The sequence below is a fragment of the Aquila chrysaetos genome, chromosome 22 (assembly GCF_900496995.4).
Source record: "Aquila chrysaetos chrysaetos chromosome 22, bAquChr1.4, whole genome shotgun sequence".
Lineage (NCBI taxonomy): Eukaryota > Metazoa > Chordata > Aves > Accipitriformes > Accipitridae > Aquila > Aquila chrysaetos.
The window spans coordinates 1,584,262-1,610,312 of NC_044025.1; the positions used below are offsets into that span (position 1 = coordinate 1,584,262).

A 26,051-nucleotide genomic window follows, 5' to 3' on the forward strand; every position below is an offset into this window, starting at 1 on the left:
CCTAAGAAGGTAGCTTCAGGGAATGTGTGTCACCGTCACCTCCTGGGAGGTGGCAGGTGAAAGCTTTGGCTCAGCTTGATGGAGGTGGGGGAAGGGGCTGGGCAGCACTATAAAATCAAAGACTGTGTGTTCGTAGAAGTGGAGAGTTTTCCCTTGGCCCCGTTCGTACTCTTTTTAAAGTGATTCTTAGCATGGTCAGGAACATGTTTTTTTGGTGTTTAACTCTTTGATTCTATTTAAACCCTTTATGCTGCATGGCATACAAACTGCAATGTGGGAGGAGGTTATCTGAAAGCAAAGTTTGTCAGTGTTTCTTTTGCTCTGTTTTAGAAGTGCGTTGTAGAAATTTCTCATTTCTTAACTCCCAAGTGTTACTAATTACTGATTGTGCACTGGCAAGGGATCATTTTCCAGCTTGGTCGTTTTGAGAGAGGGGCTGAATTCACTATTCGGCACTGAACGTGGTGACATTTTTCGCAAAGGTCCTGGTGACCTTACATGCCCTTGGGCTTGCAGAGACCTAGGCAGTGGCATGCTTTGAAAACTTCAGCCACTTGTATTCAGATGTCTAAATATGGATGTAGGTGACTGTATTTAGCTGTAGCTTTTATAACTTTAGGATATAAAAAGTAAAGTAATTTTGCGTCATAAATGCCTGCCCTAAATTTGAAAGTGGTAATTACAACAGGAATTCAAAATATAGATTGGGAAGGGCTTATGTAGTGCAGGATTGTGTGTCAGCGTGTGCAAAAATGTGTATCTGAAATCTGGAGGGCAAGTATTTAAACAGCTTAATTTGCATGCAACATGGGTACCAGTGGGGCCTCTATTTTAGGGGAGTAATTTATTCTAATATATTCTTTCATGAGATTCATCAAAGCTGTGGAGAAATTAGTGAAATCACATCTACTAAATAAAAATCTAGGTCAGCTGTATTCGTCTTCACTTTTCCTTAGTAATTGCATGTACAAGCAGAATAATCCTATAAAACTGATGTTCCACTGTTTGGACTATGAACTGCTCATTCCTAAGGTAACTGAGAGAAATGTTGTCCTTTCCAGGTAGCATGTTATCATTCTGGAGTTAATTAAGAAGATTACTATTTTCGGAAGTATGCCGTCTTCCAGACAGAAAACAGTTCAGCTATTTAGTGCTCTTCACAAAGGCGTGATTCAAACAGGAATATGCAAGCCTGCTTTGTGTCCTTCCTTATTTACAAAATGTTCATTGTCTGATGGTAAAATAACACAGGCAGAAAGCGATACAGGGGCTTACTAATGAAGTTACAAAGTGTGCTGCTGTGTCCGAAGTTTATTGTATCTCCTAAACAAATAATGCTTTTTTCTTTTGCTGTCGGAAGTTCATTCTTTTCTCTGTGGACAGAAAAATACTGTAGTGCTCCGAGGCCACAACACCTAGGAAAAGTCATTCAAATACAATGTGTGAAATCAAGATCTCAGGCAGGCCTTTTTAAGGACAGAAGAAGGACAGATTAGGAAGGTCTGTTATCATTTTACCTTCTGGCATTAAAAGCATCTTTCTCAGTCTCAATTAACTCTGCCACCCCCTACCCCCCCAAGCTCATTACTTTGGTACCATTGCTTCTGCTGAATTGATGCCCTTATCAGTTTATTTCATGCTTCATTTCTTTCACAGCCTGGTTTCCTGAGCTGCTTTGGAAGATTATTCGCTGAATAGTTTTTGTCATGCTTTTTAGTATTCATGCTGGTTCAGAAATACTCAAGAAAGGGGGAGGGGGAGCTTTCTTTTTGTTCTAATTGATTTGCTTTACTTGGAAAGAACACGCTGATACTCCAGACTCAAATAATCCAGGATCAGTTCACTTTCATTTTCAAAGGCAAGAATGGAGGTATTAAAACTCTTCTATTTTCTCTGCAGCAAGCTCAGCCTAACACAGACTGGCGCTTCTCTCAGACCCAGAGGCCTGGAACGAGTGGGTAAGTGCCTCTTTTTCCATGTATGTGTCTAGTGAAAGTTTCTTTCCTTTGCGTGACACTTTCAGTGCTGGGAAGTCCTCAACTGGCAGCTCTGAGGATGGGTGTTCCCTGTCATTGGTAGAATTGTCCAGCCAAAGAGTCAGCTTCTCTGTCAGTTCTGTTTGGTGGTGGTGTGACAGGGGTTGTTTGCAATGGTGTGTCTGGTTTGGGGTTTGGTGTCTACAGTTCAGGAAGGACAGTCAGGAACCAGAGGGAACTCCAGGTGAAGTCGTGCAATGGTTAAAGGACTGGAAAACATGATTCAAAGAGAAAGGCTTCCTCTCTAAAGCAGATTTTGAGCATTTAGACTAGATTCTGAGTCCAAAATCTTGATTCCTCCGCCTCCTCGGAGGCCACTGGAAACCACTGTGTGAGTCCCTTTACCAGCCATGGAGCCTCGAGTTCTGTGCTGCTGAAGTGTATATTGCCTGCTCTGGCTTGAGCGCCTAGTGCCAAACTGCTGTGTAAGCCCCCATGGCAGTCAGACGTTGAATGGATGAGACCCAGGTCCCCAAAGGCCCCTCTAGAGAAATGTGTCCCAGCTACATCAAACTCAGCAGGAGCAGGTCCATCATGAAATGCCACTCTATGTGCTTTCTCCTGTAGGCTAGTCTGGCTGAGTCAGGGTTAGGTCCCCTGGATCCAACTCCATTTGTTGGAGAGTTTGGAACCTTTCTTGCATTCCTTGGGAAGTGCCATCACCAACACGGGGTGGTTCATCAGTTCTTCCAGGTGAGGAGCCCTCTGCATGCTTCCCACTGGAGCTGGGCAACTGGGCAGATGGAGGCTAAGGAAGAAGAAATTAAACCTAATGGGTCAGGAGACTCACAGGAAGGATGTCTCCTAAGGTCTAGTCTTGCTCTCAAAACCATGGCTGAGTTTTTGCCAATTTGCGTGTGATGTCAAAAAGATAAGCCCTGGCAGCAGAGCAGAGACCTGCCTCCCAAGTGAGTACCCCTCTCTTGACTGTGCGTTCTTGCTTCTGGCCCAACAAAGTTTGCTTTTCTTGGTCCACAGTGAGAAAGCACTGACAAGAAAATGTTGAGGAGGTGCCCTTCACCTCTCCCATCTTCCCTCCTGGTTCATAAGTGAGGGCAGGGATCCTCTTCCAAGGGTGCACTTCCTTGAGTAACATTAGGGTGAGAAAGGACTTAAACTGGGAGTCCACCTTCCTCTGTGAATATCCCAACCAGAGGTTATTGTGTATGAGGAGACTGGCTCCAGGATAATTTATGTGTGAAAAGATTACATCTTTTGAGGCATACCCAAGGATTATACCTTGGAGCAATCAGGAGTAAATTGGGATGCTGTGCGTCCGTGGCTGGCTGGGTCAGGTACTAAGAGAGGAGCTCATGCCTCTGTGCTTTGTCATTCCTGGTAGCCACTCAGGCAGCTCCTGTGGAGGTTTAAATGGTGCCACAGGGAGTGTCAGTTTCTGGATTTTGGTGTCAGAGCTTGCAGTTAAAACATCTGCAGCAGCTGGTTGTGTCTCAGCCTTTCTCTGGGTCTGGCTTGATAATTTAGCTTAACAGAAAATGAAGAGACTGCTATAGCCAACTTGTTGCAGCGATTAAACTTTGTTACTAGGCTCTTCTAGCTGACAAAGCTAAAATGGAGTGAGGGTTTGATGTAAAGTAGATAAAGCATTCCTACTAGAAACCAGCTATGGACTTTAAAACCAGGTTATCGCTGGAACACTTTTCTGAGAGGTCTGTTGAATTCCCCATCACTGACAACATTTTAATCAAGAAAAGTCTTTCTCACCATTTACGCTCTAGTTCAAATGACAATTAACAAAGCCCTGTTAATACAGAAGTGCACCAGAGCTGCTGTAATAGTTTTGTTACAAGAAGCAAGTAAATGAGCCCCATCAGAGCAAGCTCTATTGCTCCCTCTTCTAGCATCATGCCAGAGGTCTTCAAGGCACAGAGCTGATGCAGTCCAGACCTACTTAACTCAGTGACAGGGACCCTTTCTCAGGTCATGGGACAGTGACCCTCACCCCAGCCTCTGCCTGAAGCTCTTTACAAGCTCCAGCCCCTTCTCAGTGCCTCAGTGGGAGCAGCAGCCTGTGGGGTGGGAAGAGAGAGGGCAGGAGGAAAGGCAGCCTCAGACTCTGTGCATGGGGAGCTGAACTAGCACAACATGTTGGTTCTGGTGCAGGAGCTGTGATGTTACCCCTGGTGATCTGTGACCTGGGTGCCCACAGTAGTCCCTGAAACAGCCACTAGTGGCTTGTGTTGGTGCCTGTTGTGGGAGCTCCCATAGCACTGGCTGCCCAGGCTGGCCCCCAGGTTTGGAGAGTGGCTTTGCCCCAGCACAGGCTGGTACTGAAATAACTCAGTGGATTTTAATTCCTGCTGGTTTTGCCCACCTGCCTGTGTGCAGATTCCACATTTGCAATAAAATCAGCTCTTACTGATTTTGGTTTTTTGTTTCTTTTATCCTGTTTTAAGTTAAATCAAGGGAGATGTGTTTATTCTAAACCAGTGTTAAAATACTAAAGGATGGAAATAGAAAGTGCTATTTTATGTGTTCAGTGCCCTGCCCTGACATCTCTCAGATGATCAAACAGGCAAATCCCGGAGAGCAGTTCACTCCCCATTGTGCTCTTCCCAGTGTTTTGATGTCTGGTGGGTGAATTCCCCAAGCACTGGTTGGTAGTAGAGGTATTAAAGAAGGTGCAAGGGCAACTGCCTGAGCCCTGCCCACTGTTACTCTCTCCAATGTTAGCTCACGTACAACTGTGTCTCCTGCTGACAGGCGAACCTCTCTAGGACCGTGAGCTCTCTGAACAGCAGGGCTCTGCTTGGCTCTTCGGGAACACAGGCCACCTCTAGCTGAAAAGGAAAAAAAGAGATGTGCTCTTAACTGCATTTGTCTGACCCAAATTAAATAGCAATAAATACAAGGCAGCTTAGGCTAGTGGTTTGAATGGATCCTGGAGGGAGTCCGGCACTGACCCTAAGCCAGAAAGGAGGCTTAAACCCATGTTGTGATTTCTCCTTTGCTGTCTTCATGCGAGTTGGAGAAGGAACAATCCTGTCTTTTCTGAGCATATCCCCACCCACTGAAACAAATCCCACATATCTCCGAGCACCTGAAACCCGGCAAAACTCAGGGTAAGCTCAGTAAGGCAGGGGCCATCTCTCGATCTCATATATCACTGCATTCAGAGTGCTGTTACAGGACAACAAAGAGAATTTGTTCTTTGTTCGGAAACACAGGAGAGCTCTGGTGCACATGCTCAGGAAATAAGAGCTCAGACAATATCCTCTGAAAATGTGGTAGGGCGTCAGAACTGAGTAGACCAATTCTCAATTAATCTTGTTTGGGAGAAACAGGAGGATAGATTAATTAATTTAATGATGTTTGTATTTTGTTTTCTAAAAAAAAAAAAGCATCCATGCTGTCTCTGGGCAAATGTAGATGAGTACAGAATGATACCAAGCAGCAGATGCTGTTCCCAGACAAATCAGATCAGTGGCTGTAGTGGAGATCACAGCAATGAATTGATCAAAGGGCAGTAGTCGTACAGTCTGACAGTGTTACAGGCCATCCCTGTGGGATCATCAGTGTGGGGTTTCCCTGGGGGAGGGGGGGGGGGCTTGTATGGGGGGGCAATGCAGGGATTGGAACTGGTATGAGGGACACATCTTGTTGCTTTTTCACTAGTTGCCAAAGGAACAGAGACGGGGCTTGTGTCCTGCACGTTCATGGTACTTGCATAACAGTGGTAGCTCTTTGTTTTGATCTCCGTGTGATGGTTTATTCAGGAAAACACCTGGCTCAAGTCAGGATTTCCTTCCTGGAGGAGTGGCGAGGGCTCTGTGTTGCTCGCAGGTGGGCATGGGAGGGTGAGATGTCCTGGGCTGGGAAAAGCCGGTATGTCCTGGGCAGCTCATAGGAAGAGTGCGGACAATCTCAGGCCATGTGGGTAAGCTGGAAGGAGATCCCAGGCAGGTGGCACCCCAGAGACCATGGCGGGGGACTCCCAAGGAGGTGGGGAGCAGTGTGGGAATCCCCGGTCACTCCAGGGGAGGGAGGAGCAAAGCATGCAAAGAAGATATAGAGTCTCATTTCACACACTCCCTCCGTTTATTTTCTCTAATCCTAAATCTCCCTGTGCTACTAGTTTCCAATGCTGTTGCGAGCCAGTCTCCCTCTCCCAGGGTGAACACAGTCAATAGTGATGTTCACTTCACTCACCTGTTAAACAGCATCATGGCCACCTTGTCTGACCCCAGCCATCATCACCCAGGCTGTGCAGAGGGAGGAAGGAGGGTGCAGCAAAAGGGGTTTGCAGCTGATAGTGGAGGTGCCCATAGGAAAGCTATGAAGGAAAGGATGTTTTTTTCATTCTTTGTTTCATTTTCAAGCCTGAGGTCCAAGAGTTGGGCTTGCAGGACTAACGACAGACTGCCTGTGTCTGGTGGGGGACAGGGAGGGGAAAAAAGGTGTTCCAAGGACAGTCCTTAAAGCTCTCAGGAGCATTCTTGGTGATCAGAACGTGCAGGTACTGCCAAAGGGTGGCTGCAGCTCAGGGGGCTTCTACTGTGTGTTTGGGGTGGTCAGACAGCAGCACCCCAGTGTACTAGGACACGCTCCCACCAAGGGGAGCCTATATGTGTGTGTGCAGGTGGGACATCTCAGAGCACACGGCAGCTGGGGCCAGAGGCCAGAGGGAGAGGGAGATGTGAACATTCATGGGTTTACACAGCGTGGGGGCGGATACACAGCAGAAAGACAGCTGGCCAGAGATGCAGGCTTTAGTGTGTCCTTCCTTAAAAAAAAATACTTGCTAACCCACCAGCCACAGGGTTGTCTGCAGGTGTCATAACCCCACAGGAATTTACGTTGCAAGTTTGTGTAATGTTATAGTGGATACAGCAGCAAGTGCTATAAAGCATATGCACGCCTGCACCAGTGGGGATGTCAGGGTAAACACTGACAGATTGACCTTCTGTCCACTTTTTGATTGAAAATGTTGTGAAAACTGGCATGTGCTGGGCAGAGGTGCCAGCCAAGCTGCAGCCTGCAGCAGTCCTCTCCCTCCAGTGCTTCCGCTGGGCTGCAGAGCCAGGTCCCTGTGAGTGTGACCCCTCCGTCCCTCTCATGCCCCACCATGGCTCTTCTGGCATCTTTTCATAGAATCACAGAAGGGTTTGGGTTGGAAGGGACCTTCAAAGATCATCCACTCAACCCCCTCTGCCATGGGCAGGAACATCCTTCACTAGATGAGGTTGCTCAAAGTCTTGTCCAACCTGACCTTGAACACTTCCAGGGATGGAGCATCCATAGCTTCTCTGGGAAACCTGTTCCAGTGTCTCACCACCCTCATTGTAAAACATTTCTTCCTTATGCCCAACCCAAACCCCACCCTCTTTCAGTTTAAAACCCTTGTCCTTTCATGACAGACTCTGGTAAAAAGTCTTTCTCCATCTTTCTTATAAACCCCCTTTATATATTGAAAGGCTGCAGTACGGTCTCCCCAGAGCATTCTCTTCTCCAGACTCCACAACCCCAACTCTCTCAGCCTCTCTCCATAGCAGAGCTTTTCCAGCCCTCGGAACATTTCAGTGGCCTCCTCTAGACCTGCTCTCACAGGCCCATGTCTGTTTTGTGCTTGGGACCTCACAGCTGAACACAGCGCTCCAGGGAGGTCTCAGGAGAGTGGAGCACAGGGAGACAATCACCTCACTTGACCTGCTGGCCACACTGCTGGTGATGCAGTCCAGGAGATGCTTGGATTTCTGGGCTGCGAGCGCACATTGTCTACTTGTATTCCATTTGTCACCCACCAGTACCCCCCAGTCCTTTTCCACAGGGCTGCTCTCAATCCATTCATCCCGCAGACTGTATTGACATTGGCAATTGCTGCCACCCAGCTGCAGGACCTTGCACTTGGCCTCGTTGAACTTCAGGAGGTTCACATGGGCCCACTCCTCCAGCCAGTCAAGGTCCCCGATGTTTCCCCCCACAATATCTGCTCTTGCCACCCTCATATGCACCATGCAGCGAGGGTCTCCCTACGCTCCTCTTCTCCATTCCCCCACTGCATCTCCAGCCTCCTGCTTTCTCAGAGCCCCTCCCCACCACCACTGTCCTCCCACACAGCATCCCAGGCTGTGCCCAGCTCCAAAGTAGCAGCAGAACAAGGAGCTTTTGCAATTTCCAGCCACTCATGTGATGATGGGCAGTGACAGGAGAGCCAGTGGGCCAAGCATGGCTGGTAACTGAGCCTTTCCCTAGTAGCAGACACCAATGAAGGTCTTTCTCTGTTGATTTTCATGCAAATGGTGGAAGAGTAGCATGTCAGAAACTTCCACCTGGCCATTGGATCTGGTTGAAACTACTCAACAGCTTCCAGAAGCCTGGGGTAATTGAATGAGCGGATGGGCAGTGTGGGGGAAAAAGGCTGAAAAAGGGAAAAGGAGACAGTCGTCAGATCAATGTAACCTGGAGAATGTGCAGCTAGTGGGATGTGCACCACAGCTGGTGTCACCACGGCTTGGGGAAGGCCAGGAGCCCTGGGACCAACTGCTGGCACTTCTGGGCTATGCAGGCTTCCCACCCTCAGCTCCTCATTGACAGGCACAAGAGGAGCAGTAGAAATAACTGCCACCCTGGGAAGTTTAGGAAATAATTGTAATCCTCAGGTTTCCATCCCAAACATACTCAAGAGTTAAAGCCAGTAGTGGTACTCACTTTGCCAGATGAGGTTCCACATGTTCTGCAGTGAATCAAAAGAGGTGCAACAGTCTTTGGACTAAAATTACAGCTTCTTCTGGCTGGTTTGCATTTGTCTGCCTGTTCAGATGCTTGAGTATTGAGTGATTCCTCCACAGCGCCTGCAGCATGCAGAGCATGGAGCTGCTCTCAGTTGCCACCCCAGGGCCTCAGGAAGGTGTGAGTGGAGCCCAGTAGCCTGAAAAATCACAGCTCCCTCTGGAAATCCCTTTGAGGTCATCGCTTTGCAGGAACAGCTGTAATCTAAGTGACGCAGCACTCTCCTAAGATTGAGAGCCGCTGTGCTTTAATGTGGGCTGTGGACCTCTGAGTGAAGTAGGAGTTGGGCTAGTAAAGGGGCTCTGCTGTGAAGGGAGGGTTTTCCCCCACCAAAGCCTCTGGGGCTGCAGAACTCAAATCACTAGCTTGTGCCAGGTCCTGGGGAGTCTGGGAGAGGAGTTGCCTTTTTGGGGAGTATTTAAGGTGGTTGTTCATGCCTGATGATGCAGTCCATGCCAGCCCCCAGCAGCCTGTTTGTGTGTCTTTTGCTCAGCAAATACCTTGGAGGAAACCGTGGAAGCCCAGCAAGGGTCAGACAGTTGCATCTGCCAGGTTTGGGGTTGCCCTGGTGGGTCTTGAAACAGGAAAGGTTGAAGACCACACAGAAGCTCATGGCTTTAGATGGGACTGTGGTTTCCCATCACACAGTGCAGAGAAAACGCTGCTTTAAAGCACTACAAAGCTGCTTAGAGTCCAGCTTTGCTCTGAGCATGGGCTACAGCCCCATGGTGCGATTTTGGAGTGGATTTGGGCCGCTGCGACAGGCAGGAGCTGTGTTGACACTGGGAGCAGGTGTTGTCCCTGGGTAACTGCTCTCCTTTCCCCCCTTCCTGTGGAGCTGAGCCAATCCTGAGACTGAAAGCTGAAGGTTTTGTAGTGATGTCTCCTCATCCCACCCTACTTCCCCTTCCTTAGCTAAGAGACCACAGAGCTGGTCCCCCATGCTGTGCACGATGCCAGTGAGCACTCCTGTTCGCAGTGTTCACCCTTTTGTCTATTAACAGCCCACATCTCAGCAGATTCAGTATACGGGCTTCTTTCTAGATCATGTAGCCCTCTTCAGTGGAATGTTTCCTTCCCTTATTGATCATCCTGGGCCAATAATCCCTTTATCTGCATTTGTCATGGCCCTTGAAGTCTGAGCCAGCTGGATCCTGCCAGGTGGGACAAAATCTGGAGAGTCTTTTATGGAGAAAGGGAAATATCCTAGTGATGGGACACATTTCTTATTCTGGAAAGCCCCCAGAATATCAGGAGTTTCATCATCACAGCATTATGTATAGACATGCTATTTTAGGTAATTTAGCAGGTGCTATGTGTATTAGTTTAATTTTTCTGTCTCCATCTGCTTCCTGCACAGCTGAGCACATGCCATGGCTGGCTGCAGAGGCACAGGGATCTGACAAATAGACACAAAAACCCTTCCAAAGAATTTCTCAAAATATCCTTCCTGGCATGTTTGGGGCATAGATGGCAGCAGGGTGGGCTGGGTGAAATAATATGGTCTCAGCTCCAGCTCATCCAGGAGGGCTGGAAGAGTCCCCAGGAGAAGGGACTGCCCCTGGTCCCCATTTTAGAGACATCATAGCCTTTTGTTCTGCCTCTGCCTGGCAGAGCAGCATCCCAGCAGCTCCATGGGCTGGATGTAACGACATGCCGGTGCTTTGGGAGGCTGCAAATCTTCCCCCTGCTTGCCTGCTAACATTTTTCAACCCCATCTTTGCAAAGTCATGATCGTAAAGCTGGGCCTCATCCAGGTCCTCTCCAGCCCTTGTAATTGCATTACAGCAGCAGGGAACGTGGGGAGCTGGGGGAGTGTGGGGGAAGGGCCAGCAGCATCCTCTGTTAAGGAAGGGAGAAGGGCAGGAAATAGTGGCAATTTTGGAGCTGGTGCCATTTTTTCAGAGGCTGGGGGAGGTGGGAGGGTGGTGGGCTGGGGCTGTGGGAGGCTGGCGTGGGTGCTAGGACAGAGGGATGCTGACCCTGGGTCTGTATCCCCAGCCGTGGGTCTGTGTCCCCAGCACACCTTGAGCGCAGAGGAGACTCAGCACTGGCAGGGATGAATTCATTCCCTCTTGCTTGTCGCTTTGCCAGCCAAGAAACGGCGCAGGCGGAGGTTTTACTTCTGCTGCTGCCTCCAGCTGGAGCTGTGTGGGGGAGGTGACGAGCCAGGGGGTGGGGAGGGCTTGGAGGAAGCTGGGAGAGAGGAAAGAGCAGTGCAGGGGGGGTTAGGCTGGGGGGGGGGGGACAGCCTGAGGGGGACCAGGAGATCCCCAGGAATGGGACTGGGGGAATGGGCTTGAAGATAGCCCCCTGGCCCTGGGAGCTGGGTGTGTAGGGGAGGGCAGAGTGCTACCCCAGACAAGCTGCCAGTGCAGGTGATGGGAGCGTGGGAGCAGCAGCCAGAGCTGTGGAGCAAACAGGAGTGAAAGGGGAAGAGGCTGAGAGGAGAAACAAACCCCAGCCACATCCTCCTCCCTGGAGCGGGGAAGCTTGGGAGCAGCCAGTGCTGTGGGGTGGAAGCAGTGCTGGCCACTGCCATAGGAGCCAGAAAGCCCCAAATGAGAGAGGAGGGAGGATGCTGGGGGTGTCTTGGGGAAATCCCCAGGGCAAGTGCTGCCAGGAGCCCTGCCAGGCACTGCAGGGTGCTGGGGTCTCGTCCGCAGGGTGCTGGGCTGTCCTCTCCAGCCCCTGGGATTCTGACAGCACTGCTCTGGCATGAATAAACTTTTCCAGTTTGTTGTGGTGCTGCTATGGCTTGTGTTTCCAGCTGCAGAGCGAGGAAAACAATTTTTCAGGAATCCACCAGGCAGTTGTGCAAATAAATGTTTGCAAGGCCTTTGGCTGCCATAGTGACGAGCTCCATAGCAACCCCACAAGGAAATGAATAATTCTGTGCTCGAAGTGGAAGTTAAAAAGGGATGTGGTGGTCGGGAGTGCCACAAAATAGCCAGTCAGCAGAGCACGCAGGTCCACCCTGTGCTGCTCAGGTGGATGCTTGTGGAAGTCCTCAGTAATGGGGCAGCCTTGCGATGCAGCATGTGGTGGGGCTGTCAAGGCTGCAGGGCAAGCCTTTCATTTCATCATTCCTCGATTTCCATGTAGGCAGTTTTAATGAAGGCATTTGCAGGTCATGCACTGGCTGTACCTGCCTCTGCTGTCCCGTGCTCTGTGTTCACCATGTCCCGAGCCCCCTAAGATGCTGCATCCCTGGGTTTGTTTCAAACATGGGTTTGTTTCCTTCCCTCCAGTCCTAGCTGTGCTGGAAACGTTCCTGAAAATTAAAGCCAGCTCTTTTTTGAGCTTTGAAGTGTGGAGTAGAATTGAAGAGAGAGAAAAAAAACCCTATCCTATGGGGGATGGGTTTTTAGAAAAAAACCTACTGAGTCAACGGCATTTGTATTAAAAACAGCGAGTCCTTGGAATCATTTCCATAGGAACCAGCCCCTCCGTTCCGGGCAGCCTCCCTGCAGCAGCACCCAAGGCTGCTGCTGAGTGGGGAGCAGGGCTGCAAGGGGGGGCTTTGAGGTCTGCCCGCCCCAGGCACAGGGAGCAAGGCAGGGCAGGCTGCTCGCTATTGAATCAGTGATTCACAGCACTGATTCACAACTCTATCCTATAGCTGTGGAAAACGGCCAGATCTGGTCATCAGCTGTGTGCCTTTTTCCAATGTGAGAAGTTATTTTTGAGCATTTTTGGATTACAGCACTTGTTTTTTTTCTGTGCCTCTGAATTCTGGATGATTGCACTGCAAGTAATTGAGGCACTTGAATTTCCTGCTTTGAGAAGTGAGCTCAATACCATTTTTGCAGCTCTAAGTCATTTCTAAAATAGCTTTTCTGCGTGGCATCACGGGGAGCAGGCACACAGCTTTGGGCCTGTTTGTGCAAAATTTGGGAACACTGGGTGCAGTAAGTTTGCAGAAAAGGACTTGGGGACCATCAGGTTGAACATGAGTCACCAGTGCACCCTTGCTGTGATGGAGACTGACTGGGTTTTACTGGTAAGATTGTAGCCAGCAGGTCAAAAGAGATGGGTGCCCTCAATTCATCTCTTAATGGGACCACACCTGGAGCACTGTGCCCAGTTTTGGGCTCCCCACTGCGACAAAGACATGGCCATATGGGAGCCACCAAAATGATCAGAGGTCTGGAGCCCAAGGCAGGGGAGGAGAGGCTGAGAGCACTCCTTCAGCTTGGAGGCATGCGAGCTAGGAGAAGGGTCTCATTGCTGTCTTCAGAGGTGCACAGTGAAAGGATGAGGGGTAACGGGCAGATGCTGCAACAAGACAAATTTGGAGTAGATGTTAGGAAACGTTTTTCATCCCAGGGTGGTCAAACACTGGAACAGGAGGCCAGAGAGGAAGATCCATCTCATACTTAAAATCTGGCTGGTCAGGCCCTGAGCATCTAATATCAAGTTGGGTTCAGCTGAAAGCTTGGCCCTGCTTTGAGTGGGGTGTTGGGGCAGAGACCTTCCCACCTTCGTTAGACTGGGTGCTTCATGTCCCTCTCCAGCTGAATCAGTCTGTGATTTTGTGATCCCACAAGGCATTAAGGGGATGTAGGACTTTGGCTGTCCCCTTGACACTGGGGTACAGCCATAATGCAGGGGCTGGTGAAGCCCACCACGTGAGTTCATGTGTGTTCACTCCCTCTCTAAGACTAGAAGAAAGGAAAAGGGTCTGAAAGGCTGCCCATCTCCCCTTCCTTCAGGGGATGAACCTCCCTCTGCTCTCTGGTGTTGTATGGTCACCCGTCCCTGAGGGCACACAACTCTAGAACAAGAGCTCAAAACAACCTAAATAAGATCCACACGTTTCTTGGTACAGCTGCTCCTCTTGTGCCACGCACCGGATGGGCTGAACTGTGTCACACAACCCTCTCCCAGGCTGCAGGGACTAACCACCATCCTTCTTCCCCCTGCTTTCCAACCCAGCCCTGGACAAGTCTGCTGCTTTGTGGTGGCCAGCTCTCCTGTCTGTGCCTGCATGCAGCCATGGGGCCAAGGATCATTGGGGTGGAGAGTGAGGACCACCTGGTGAGGGAGTTCTGTGAGGCTGGGGGTCCTGGTCCTACTTCCCAGGTGAATGCCCTGACCACAGAGTGAGCCTTTCCTTCCATGCATTCCCTCTGTCCTAGGGCACAGAGGCACGGCTTTGACAGGAGCAGGAGCTTCTGTCCAGTGCAACCCATTGCCTGAAGGAGAGGCAGGAGGGGAGGAAAGAGTCTTTCGGGAGGTGGAAAATGTGATGCTGGCACTGCTGCATCGAAGAGGGAGTTGAACATGGGCCTCTGATTTCAAAACAGAGTTCAAACCACCAGAATATTACAATCTAAAAAAAAAAGAAAAAAAAATTTGGCACTTCCTTGTGCTTTCTCTTTCCCCATCCCTGGATCCCATCACTGTGCTAGGGCAGCCTCTAGAGCCAGAAGCAGTGTCTGGGAGGCACCGGAGTGTTTCTGGGCAGCTTTCCTGCAGCCCTGAAAAACCTGGGAACCTCAGCTGCCAGCCCCGGGGGCAGCTGGTGGGGCAGGAGCTGCTGGTGTTAACTGGTGACTGAACGGGTTGTGGTTTGCAATGGTGTTTAGGTTCATAAGTCCTTTATTGGATCTAGCCCAGGGTGCTATTCCCAGCCCTGCTTGTGACATTAACAGGTCACTGCAGCCCCAGGGCTGTCCCCTCCTTGTCCTCGCTGCCTGGACTGCCTGCACGCTGCTCACTGGCATAACACTGGGTGCAGGGTAGCGGTACCCATGTCCAAAGAGTCTCAGCACAACCATCACACAAGCGCTGAAATCAATTTGCAAGGTGGGCAAGCCTCGCTTCTGGCCTTCTTGAAACTGTGCCACCACACACATAGCAGAGGATGGATATAGTTTTCGGGATGCCCTGGGTTGCAGCAGACAGCAGGTATTTCAGAGGCAGTGCTGTTGACAGTGTCGTGCCAGGGCAGTCTCTGCTACATTAGGGATTGTTTGCATCCTTCACAGATAAACTGGTGTAAGAGCAGTGCCCTGCACCCGGCTGGGGCTGGATCAGGCAGGAGGTACAGAAGGGGAAGGGATGGGTGGTCATGTGGTCCTGGCACAGGTCCTGCGTGGTTTTACACAAGTTGCTTAAGACCAGATTTTCTGCAGAGTAACTGGGAGTGTCCATACATGCATCCTTACACTCAGATCTTGTGTTTCAAAGGGAGTTTGCCCATGTATACCCCTCACTTGGTCCATACTAAGCTGTGTGACTGAGTAGGGCCTTGTGGGGCCTGATCAGAGCTCATGGGCATTCTTATCCATCCCGTGCATCTGCAGTTTTTCTTCCTGTGTGCAGGACATTTGCACAGGGAGGATATTGAAAGCTCTTGTGCATTCAGGGCTTCCCTCCTTGCAGAGCTTTGATGCAGCTGGGGCAGTGACCTAGACACGGGAGCTGCCCACACTACATGCCAGATACAACCTTCGAGGATGTGCCTGTGGGTCCATCTCATTTCTGAAACGGCCATATTGAGCCTGTCCTGTGTGTGAAGGCTGCAGTGGGTCCAAATGGCGGGGGGAACTTGGGCAGCAGGACGCTCAGCATGGTGGTGAAGAGCCCATCTGCCACCCAGCATGCAGCGCTGAGTTGGCATGGGCAGTGCCTGCACGGACATTTGCAGCGCGCAGGGTGCTGAGTGCTCAAGCATGGAGCTGTGGCAGGAGACTCCAGAGCTGGGGGAGATCTCAGCTGTCTGAGCATGGCTGAGCAGGGCTTCGGGGTCTGGCAGCTCCTGGGTGCAAGGGCTGGGTCCACTGTGGTGGAGGAGGAAGACACCTCCATGGCTTGCAGCGTGGTGGTTTGAACATTTGCCTGGGAAACAGGCTCAGCTCTCTCCAAGGGGAAGGGCTTTCACCCTCCCCCATCTCAATTCTGGAGATCTCCCAGCTGCAAGAGCGGGGCAGCCCTTGTCCCAGGCAAGCCAGCACACAGCCAAGGGGCAGAGCCTGTCATCCCAGTGGGCAGCAAGAGCTGCAGGTGGTCAGAGCACTCAGCTGGGAGAGGGGAGACCGGCAGTCTGAGTGATGTGGTCACTTAGGGTCAGAGCAGAGGAGGACCCAGGAAGCTGGTGAGATGTTTAGGTCTCTGCTGGAAGCAGTGAAGCTCCAGGGGGGGCTCTGGGAGCACAGCCCTGACCTCTTCGGAGGGGAAGTGCCACCACCAGTGAGCGGTGGCCGAGCACAGCTGGCACCTGGCAAACATGAAAGCGGGTCTTGTTAGACTGCGCACAGACTGCTGATTGTAACCTCAGTCACAAACCCTCCTTAAAGCCTGGTAACATTCCCAGAGGTTTCCCAGGCAGATCTGTGGTGCTCAGCCCCTCCATCACCCAGTCCCAGGGAACCAAGGTGGGCACCCACCTCCCTTCTGTCCTCTCCATGTTGCTCCAGCCTCCCCAGGACTGTTTGCTGCCAGCTCTGCAGAGCCAGCAGCTGATTTTGGACTTCCTTCAGAGCAGGTTTCATGGCACTGGGCAGCTGGCTCCATGCCACGATCACACCGTGGGGTTTTCTCACTCTCAGTCTCGCAAATGAAGCTGCAGACCAGAGCAGTAGCCTGAAATACTTTGAAAGGGGCATCCACTCACATGGCCTGCAAAAGGAACAGAGGACCTGGTCGTACAAGAGTGCATGCAGCTCTGGGACTTTAGGACCAGCATTTTTTTGTGGTGTTATATTGGTGGGAAGGCACCCACAGGGATTTTGAGGTGATGAGGTGCTGGCTGTCTCTGAAGTCAGCCAGAGTTAGGCAGGTGTTGCCTAACTGAGCCCCCAAGTGCTTTTGGTATTGGGAGACTTCTGAAAGTGTCTTGACTCTTAAGTGTTATGTAATAGAAGGATTTAAAGCCTGCAAACTCCTCTCCACCAGTGGACAAGCCCACAGCCTTGGCTTCTCATGCTCTCTGACAAGCCCACACCTCCTGACCAAGCTTTAGTAACTTGCTGTTTCTTTTCTTTTCCCGTAGCTCCCAGAATGGAGAGGAAGGTGGAGCCTGGCCGAACAACCAGTTTGACACGGAGATGCTCCAAGCCATGATCCTGGCTTCAGCAAACGGTTGGTCTCCATTGTGTGTGGAAAAACTATGGCACTTGCTCTCGTGCAAACGTCTCAGATGCATGCTGTTAGATAAGAGGCTGGTGGGATTGATGTTTCTGGATTGACTGAGGTGGCTTCAAAAGTCCGTCTTCAACAGATGCTGGTGGAAAAGCACTGCTGTCTCTCTCCTCGGCCCTGCAGAGGAGGGGTCAGGAAGGATTCAGACAGAGGAGATACCAGATAGCCATCAGCATCAGGCATGCTGTAGACAGGGGTACCTCTTCCACCCAAACTATATCATCTATGTACCAGACGGAATGTTATCTGGCTTGTGACAGGGTTGTGTTACATGAAAGAGCCAGTCTTGAGATGTGTTGTAAGCTACTTGGCTTCAGAAAGTCACAGTAAATGAAATGTCTGCTGTGTTGCAACTTGCCGTAAGGCGAGGAGGTAGGAAGCCTGGAAGATTTGCTTGTGGCTAGAGGCTGGACCAGGAATACAGTAAATGCCTGACAGTAGCCGCAACAAGCCTCCTGTCCAGAGATGCCAGTGTGTGCTTTCTGCTCGCACCGGGTCCCTCCACCGAGACGTGGGCTCGCCAAGGTTTGCCCCACTGGCTGCTGCTGGCTCTTTGCAGTTGTAGTCACTGGGGTTTGGGTTATTTTGGGTTGGTTTGTTCTGGTTTATGGCTGTGCTGCATGGAAGTGGTGGGCAGGGAGGGGTGTTCCCATGCACCCGCAGTCTCCATGGCTTTATGTAAAAGAAGTGCAATTATCACTCTGTGCAGCACTACAGATAAAGAGGCTGGTTTTCATACAGCCTTTATTTATAAATACCGCCAAGTCTTTTCCCCCTTGATTTAAAAATAGAAGCAGCAGCACAGCCATAAAACCCTGTGCAAAATGCTTAGGATGTTTCCTTTGAGCTGTTGGGAGAGAAGGAATCTGGGGGAGGAGGGATGGCTTTAGTGTTGCTTTCTTGGAAAGCTGCTGCAGCTGAACTTTGCTGCTCTGCAGACACCAGGCAGCCTGGAGACACAGCTGCCGTGGCCGGGGAAGGGGACGAAGGTCTTGGGCAAGGGAGTTGTTTACACTGAAGGGAAAGAAACAATGCAAAAATGTGTCTCTGCTCTGAAAAACGACCATGGAAAAATAGCCTCCGGCCTTGCATGTGGTTATCATCAGCCGGTGCCTCCAGATCCGGTTTCCTTGCTCGCAAATAAAGCTGTTTTTCTGACTGCTGCTCCAGCAGTCCCCAAGACCAGAGAGATGAGCGGGTCCCTTCCAGGTTAAGCACCGACTTCCACATAGCCCCGGGCCCTATTCCAGCAAATCTCCCCCAGTCCACAAGTTTCAAACAGCCCTAACCTCTCCCACGGCTTCAGTGCACCCAGGGGGTTAATTTAAATCAGATCCATCCGCTAGATAAGGGTTTTCCCTGCTGCAGCCCCAGGGAGAGGATGGCTCCGTGCTCTCCATCCTTCTCTTGCCCACACCGGTACCTTGCTTGGATGGATGGATGGATGGATGGATGGATGGATGGATGGATGGAGACATAGCATAAGCTTTTTCCACCAGCACTGTGTTTTCATGTCTCCCCTACTCTCTGTCCTCCCTGCCCCCCCTTTTCTGCTCTCACTCATTAATAGTGTTGATTGGAGCAGGAGCAGGCTTTGATTAGGGGCAGTGCTAATTGCCCATTAAGCTTTGTGCTGCCCATCCTTGGGTAATGTTTCCTGGCTATTTAAATGATCCTTATCTCTTACTGTCACCTGCTGGTCTCTGTCTGAGCTCTGGGCTGGCAGGTGGGACACAGTGACACAGGTGATGGCACTGTGTGCCCTTTGCCTACCCGCTCCTCCCAAGCGTGAGCTGGTCCCGCGCAGAGCGGCCGATGCTGACCCACCGCACTACATCAAGCCCATGCTCAAGTCTGTGCCGAGCAGAGACTGCCTGGGAGGCAGAAGTTCCTTCGATCCTGCTCTGCTCCACGAGCATCTGGAAGGGGCTGGTGATGCTCTGCCTGCATCCTTACCCTGTGCCAGGGATTATCCTTCGCTTCAGCAAGAAGCAGAACTGGCCCTGCCATGCCAAGCCTGCACGATCCAGTTGCTCTGAGGATTAAATCACTTACCCAATGGTTAAATCACCCTCCCAAGCCAGAGTGCCTGGGGAGCTGGCTTCCCCCAGGGCTGTGACCCTGGTGTGGGGCTTCTGTCTCCCTTCCTCTGGATCTTCCCCCCTTGCAGCTGGAAACAGTATGAAAAGCCAGTGTTTTGAGCCTTCTGAAGGGACAGAGGCAGCTGCTACGACAGACCAAGGAGCACCGATGCTCCAGGATACCAGACACTAAAGGGCAGACATTCTGTCCTTAAAATACTCTGGCTTCCAGTGAGAATTTATAGGGGTGCCATGAGATGGTGGGAGAGCAAATGGAAAGGCAGCCCGAGGAGGTCCTTCTCCCCAGCTCCACTGCCTGCAGGCAGGGGCAGATGCGCTATATTGGGTTCTTCTGAAAGTCCCACCAGCAGCTGCAGCAGCACGTGCTCCAGGGCTGCCTCCAGTTTGCCTCTCTTCCCCTTTGCTTATGAGGGCAATGGAGCCACTAACTGGTTATTTTTGCCAAAGCCCAAATTCTTGTTTTCCTCCTCAGGATCATTTGGGATAATGTCTGGGTTCTGGTAAAGCCTGAACGTAACCTTTCCAGCAACAAGAGCTGAAGTGCCCTGCTTGGCAAGAGCAGCTCTGTGCCCATTTATAAACCTCTATTGTTCCTGTTCTCTCTTCTTTTCAGCTTTAATGTCAATGTTACCTAGAAACAGCCCTTTGCTCTTACCCTGGACCAACAGGCAGGCTGGGAACTTCACGGGTGGCTTTTTCTCCCCCATGAAAGCTGTGCTGTGACTGCAAACTAGTTCACAGGGACCAGTTGTCCTGGATGCCGCTGGGATCCCCCAGCCTCCTCACTGCCCTGGTGCAGCTGGGATGGTCCAGTAGGAAGCATGGCAGCAGTACCCAGTGGTGAGGGCACAGGAGAAGGTGCCCAAGCCCCCAGTCAGGCTGTATCCAGCTGGAGGAGCCCAGAAAAAAAAATCTGCCCCACTGCCAGAGGTCATAGTCCACCTGCAAGCTGGCCCCTGGCTGCAGCCTGGCCTGACAGCACATCTCCAGCCATCCTCTCCCTGTTCATAACACCCTGATGGGTATGGGGTTGAGTTGGTTGTTAATGAAACAAGCTGCTGATGAGGTGGGCTGAGGATTTGTGATAAATATCACTAACTGTATACGCACATCTCCTTCAGCCCTCCTCCAGACCAAGGTCCTCAAAGCCCCACCAGGTCTGGGACCCATTTAATGGGGACTGTAGAAAAATTCTCCTGCCGCTGAATGCTTCCACAGCAGAAAGCAAAATGGCATTTCCCCACACTGGTTTGCTGTGTTTCTACACCCTCCTGCGTGTCCCCCGGCCTTCGTGCACAATATCCCGCCTGTTTTCGGACTCAGTGTGTGTTTTCCTCTGCCTGCTCCAGCAGAGCAGCTGTAACTTTTCAAACTGCAGTTGCTTAATACTTCCGACCTCTGCAAGGGGATGTGTACACAGCAATATTTCAGGGGGGCTGGTGGGATGTGGCCCAGCTTTTTGTGTAGCTTTCTGGCTGGCTTAGCCACCTCCATCTGCTCAGGGGAAAGCAAAGGCAACACGGAGGCGTGCACAGATCTGGTCTGGAGCAAGGAGAAAAAAAAGGAGGGGACCAGCCCACATTCTCTGCTCGTTGTTTTTCTTTATTCCCTCAGTCTCTCTGCCTGTGAAAGGAGGGAGCAGTAGCGCCGGACTCTCCCTTGGGCCCCTTCAGGTGCCCTTGGTGGGTTTCTCCAGCCTCCCAGGAGAGCGTGACCATAGCCACATGCACGAAGCAGTTAAAAGGCTGAGATGGGATCCACAGTATCCAATGCAAAGACAGGGCTTTAGCAAGTCATTTCTGAGCAGGGCTGTACAAGGATCCCATGGTGGGCTGTGCACGGGCAGTCACGCTGGAGCGAGTTCCCACAGCAGCTCATGGCAACAGCATTGCTTGTGCTCTCCCATCCCTGCCGTGCTCATTTCTCCCCTTGCCTCTGTGCATCCCCTCTGTCTCCATCTGGTCTCTATCTTCCAGCAGTGCCCCAGCATTGCGGAGGGGGGGGGGTTCTGTGCCTTTTCCCACCCCTGCGCTTGCTTTCTCTTTGCTGGGGCTTTGCAGAGCGACAGGAATGAATTTGCCTTCCCCTCCCCCTGCTCCCAGATCTGGACCGTAGGACATGCTTCAGCATTGATTTGCTTCGTGCTCGGCTTCCTAGAGCCATTTTGTGGTATTGCAGGGGAGGGATTTTCTTCGCTCATGTGCTCTGCTCCCTGAATAAACCTGGCTGGAGAAATAATGGGGGCAGGGTTTTAAATGCAGTGGAAAAAAAAATAAATATTGGATTTCCCTTAATGCATTACTAATGGTTATGTCTGTACAATATGTTTGTAATGGGCCACTTTCGGAGGGAGGGATGTTTTTCTGTGGAGGCAGCAGCCGGGGAGGGGGGCAGAGCAGACAGCGTCAGGCAGGCAGGGAGGGACAGGCAGCCCCATCGCTGCTCAGGGCAGAGGAGAGGTTGCCCTACTCCGGCCAGCCTCCAGCCCCAAATACCAAACCTTTAACAATGATGCGAGATGGAAACAAGGGATTTTGGTGCCGGCTGCGCCATGCTCCCCAATACGCACATTGCAGCTGTCCCATGGAGCAGTAGTGCTGAAGGGTAATGACGGGTGGGGGGGGCGAAGGTTGGTGGCACTGAGGTCTGGGTTTGACACCCAGCGAGAGCCTTTCGGGGCTGCTGGGGCTTGGGGTGGGCTCTGGCCAGCACTAACAAACTGCCCTTCTTTTTTGTCCCCTCCTCCGGTGTCCACCCCAGAAGCTGCTGATGGCAACTCGACCCTGGGCGGCGGGACGGGCACCATGGGGCTGAGCGCCCGCTATGGCCCCCAGTTCACCCTGCAGCATGTCCCCGATTACCGGCAGAACGTCTACATCCCGGGCAGCACCGCCACCCTCACCAACGCCGCTGGCAAGCGCGACGCCAAGAGCGCTGGTTCCTCGGGAGGCAACAAGAAGAAATCCGGGAAGAAGGAGAAGAAGTAGAGAAGAAGAAGGAGACCTTAGAGCTACAGGGCAGCCGGCTCCAGCACTCCCCCAAACCACAGCCCAGGCCGGAGGACGAATGTGATTTTTTTTTTTTTTTTTTTTGTGATGCAAAAAGTAGGAAATGCTGCGAATGTATCTCATCGTCATCAGAGCTAGGAGCAGGGTCTCGCTGCTGTTAGATCTCATGATGAAAACCAATCCAGAAGCTAAACCGAACACAAACAAGTGCCCTGTGAATACTTGCTAATGTTTTATACGATCCCTCGGGTGTTAGAATATGCAAGGGTGGAAGGTCTTTTGCCACATCTTTGGATCCGATTTGTTCCCAGATAGTCCGAGAAAAGCACAAGGCTTGTGCTCGGCTTTGCCCAGTGTAAATAACTTTAATGCGGATCTTTTAATTTATAGACCTTCAGTCATTTTTTTTGAAAGGAAAAGGCAGTTCCTAGCTTAGAGCCCATGCTCCAGATCTTTGCTCTTAAACTTTCCATTAGTAAAATTCACCCTCAGTTAATGATAGCGATGGATTTGTTGCTGAGAAGTTGGTAGGGAGTGCTTCAGTTCCTGCTTACCTGTTACCCGGGAAAAAAAAGTAAGTGTTTATATTGCATGAGTCAAAGGGAATATGGCAAAGCTGCATCCTCAACATTTTTTTTTTAAAAAGTGCAACCACCAATGGCCTGAAATATGAGACAAAAAAAAACCCTCCTGATGTCTGAGAGGTAGGGAATTCAATGAGGAGCATGCCAAGGTGTGCAGCAGCTGCCCCAGCGGTTCTAGGGGTCTCCGAAGAGCAGACACATCTCATCCCTTCTTTGCAGTAAATATTTATATGTACAGTTAATGTTCTTCTGGAATTAAAGCTGAGAGAGTCTCGCTCCCCTGTGGCCAGGCAGCCATCTGGCTGAGTTCCTGCCAAGGGCACCAGGGGAAGATGCTTCACGTTTCTGCACACCGTGTCTGCATGCATGTCCTTCACCTCACACCTGCACTAGCGCAGTTAGCTCCACAGACCCAGAGAAGTCCTCGCATGCCCACGCAGTGTGGTGTGAATGCGCCGGCAGCTGCCCAAGCCTTTGCGCTGGGGCTGCCTTGGGGGAGGGTGGGGGGTGGGATCAGTCAAGCGGGATGGGGAAACTCATTGCTTCTTATTTGGGGTGTAGACCCCAAATAAGGGTTATTTGGGGTCTCACTCAAAGAGGTGAGATCTGCGGAGCTGCTGGTGCGTGGCTTTGGTGCAGAGTTGGTGACTGAGTAAGTGACGGTTGGTTTGGTGGTGTTTGGGGACCAGAGCCAGAGAAGGTACCCGAGAGCTGGGGGTGAACGTGGGGTGATGCTGCAGAGCTGGGAAGCCGGGGCAACAAGGGGGGAGGCGTCACATGGGACCACGCCAGGCCAGCCTGGAGGAGGTGATGCTCCTGCTGGCTTTGGGCTTTCCAACCCGTGGATGGAATCGAAGGATGAGGAATAGAATTTCTCCACGTCACCATCACCCTTGCACCAGGCCGGCTTCCCATATCAAAGCAGCTCTGAGTCCCCCCAGGAAGGCAGAGGGGGACTTTGTGTAGCCAGAGCGAGGAGAGGGGCTGCGGGGTGGCCAGGAAGCAGCCGCGCTGGGTTTCCCAGGGTGTGCGTGTTGTTTTTTCCCTTTTTAATCACTAACACGTAACTCACCTGAGCAGATCCATCCCTCTCAGCCAGGCTCCGGCATGGCAGCCATCACCCCACCACCACCCCCTCCCCAAACCCAGCGCAGCAGGAGCATCCACCGTGTTTCATCCGGATCCAGCCACCTCCGGCACTGGCTGCGCTGGGAGCGGTTCCCACCCTGTCCCCTGCAGCTGCCACCTGCCCCTCTCTAGAAATGCTGTAGCTGAATCGTAGTCTTTATATTTCTTTTTAATCTGCAATCTGAGGTAGCGTAGTGAGTGTCGTGTATTTAGTGGCGTGTTATTTTTAATCTCGGTAACTAACTTGTGGACACCAGTATTTTCAATTTTCTCTGTATCTTCTTTCCATGTGGTCTGTGCTCCAAGTGTACGTGAAATGAAACACGTTTGCCCTTTCAATGTGTCTAATATTGAATTATACTATATATTATATATATGCTTATATCCTTCTTATACCCATATAGACCAACGTCGATGTGTTACACGCAAGTTTTATACTCTAATATTTATATTGCTTTTTTTCTTTGGGAAAAAAAAAATAATAAAATGTTTTCTTCTGAATAAATGGTATTTTTTCCAATGGGAAGAGGGGGGCACAGATGGGGCCTGTCCATCCCAATGCTGCCACTGTGCCGAGGCTGCTGGCGGGGCAGGGGGTGGTTCAGCCCCAGCTTGGCTCCAGCAGTGGGGATGCTCTTGCGACACCTCTGTCCTTGGGTCCCCCCAGGCCTTTGGTCTGAGCGTGACACGGTCATGGGTGGCACTGATGTGCTCTGGCTGGTGTTTTTGGGGAAGGGCAGGGCAGACCCTGGCACACCCCACTGAGGAGACCGCGGTGTCCACAGCTACAGCCCCTTCCCCAGCCTGAGGGGATCCAGTGGCCCTTCCCCATCACTGCCAGGGATCTGTTCTCCCTTCCCCAGTCCCGAGGTGATCTGCTTTTTGTGGTGCCTGGGCTCCCCTCTCTGCGCTTGGGGGGGGGCAGATGGGGGGAGTCAGGCACCGTGCCCGGGGTCCCCCGGCCAAGACGAGCCCCCCGCTCTCTCCCTGCAGGGGAGTCTGACACAGGCCAGGGAGAAATGTCCCGTGACTCAGAGTGTCACAACCATGGAGGAAAAAATAAGCTGCTGCTGCCCAGATGTGAGGGGGAGGGTGGAGGAGGAGGAGACAGAGCAGTCCCGGCAGACAGACAGACAGACACACATAACCCGGGAGGCGGGGGGAGGGGACTGGAGCTAGTCCCCCTCACATTAGCAGCACGCAGGAGGCTTCAGGAGCGCAGGGCACAGCCCCCCCTCGCCGTACTCCCATTCAGCCCCCCCCCAGTGCCTCCAGCCGGGCTGCAGCTCTGTGGCCTCCACACCCCCCACCACCCCGAGACTGCCCTCACATGCAGAGACCACCTCCCCAAAACCCCCTTGCAGACTGACAGACAGTCCCCAAATCCCCTGCACCCCACAGAGACACCTATCCCCCCCCCCCCCAATCCCACTGCACTCCCGCAAAGACCCCTGGAAATCCCCATGCACCTCATAGGGGACACCCACACACACACACACATTCCCCTGCACCCCTCAGAGTCAACCCTTCTCCCCTCCCTGCGCACATGAGGACAACACTGATCACACGCATGCACATGCGTGTGCACACACGCACTCCCCAGAGGGGGTTCCAACCAGAGCATCCTCCTTCGGGGCAGGCGGTCCCAGACCACAGGGGAGGGCCCGGGGTCAGGATGGTGACAGGGCAGGGACCTGGTGCTGTGGGGCCCCTGTCACGCCGTGCCCTCTGCCCCCGGCCCTGGGGGCCGCTGTCCCTCCCACACTGGAGTACCTGGAGCGTGTTAGGGACAGGTCCAGGGGGATGACGATGGGGATCAATCACATCGACTCACTGCTAACAGGGACCAGGGCTAAGCACATCCAGGTGCCACCCATGGGCTGTCCCCAGCACCTGCCCTAGCCGGGGTGGCATCGTCCCAGGGCACTGGGCATTGCTGCCCAGTTTGCCGGTGATGCCACCGAGCACCTGGAGCCGGGCGGTGGTGGAGGAAGAGGGGATGGTCAGGCCAGCAGGTCCCCGCCTGGGTGATGGCCACTGCTGGTGGGGAGCAAAGAGGCTCCGCAGAGCTGTGGGTGCAGGTCTGACCTCAGGAGCCCACAGCCTCCCAGGTGCCCTGAGCCCCATCATGTCCCCAGCTGCTGGTGTCAGTGTAAGGATGTGCGCAGTGTGAGGATGCATATGTGTTTCATTTTGTTTCTCCTCTCTGTTGCACTAAAATCACCCAAGGGCTCTGCAAAAACTGGGAAGGGAAATGCGCAGAGACACAAACCTGGCCAATTAGCACTGATGAAG

General features: G+C 52.0%; 1 protein-coding gene across 1 annotated transcript in view; it reads left to right on the plus strand.

Moving 5' to 3' along the window:
* LOC115334404 (protocadherin gamma-B5-like) overlaps positions 1 to 24,261 on the plus strand; it is a 57,983-nt gene extending 33,722 nt beyond the window's left edge. The window contains 3 exon segments of the mRNA XM_029998531.2: positions 1,900 to 1,958; positions 16,786 to 16,874; positions 21,797 to 24,261. Of these exon segments, the coding sequence (XP_029854391.2) occupies positions 1,900 to 1,958; positions 16,786 to 16,874; positions 21,797 to 22,023 (375 nt within the window). The 3' untranslated portion in view covers positions 22,024 to 24,261.
* The last annotated feature ends 1,790 nt before the right edge of the window (positions 24,262 to 26,051 follow it).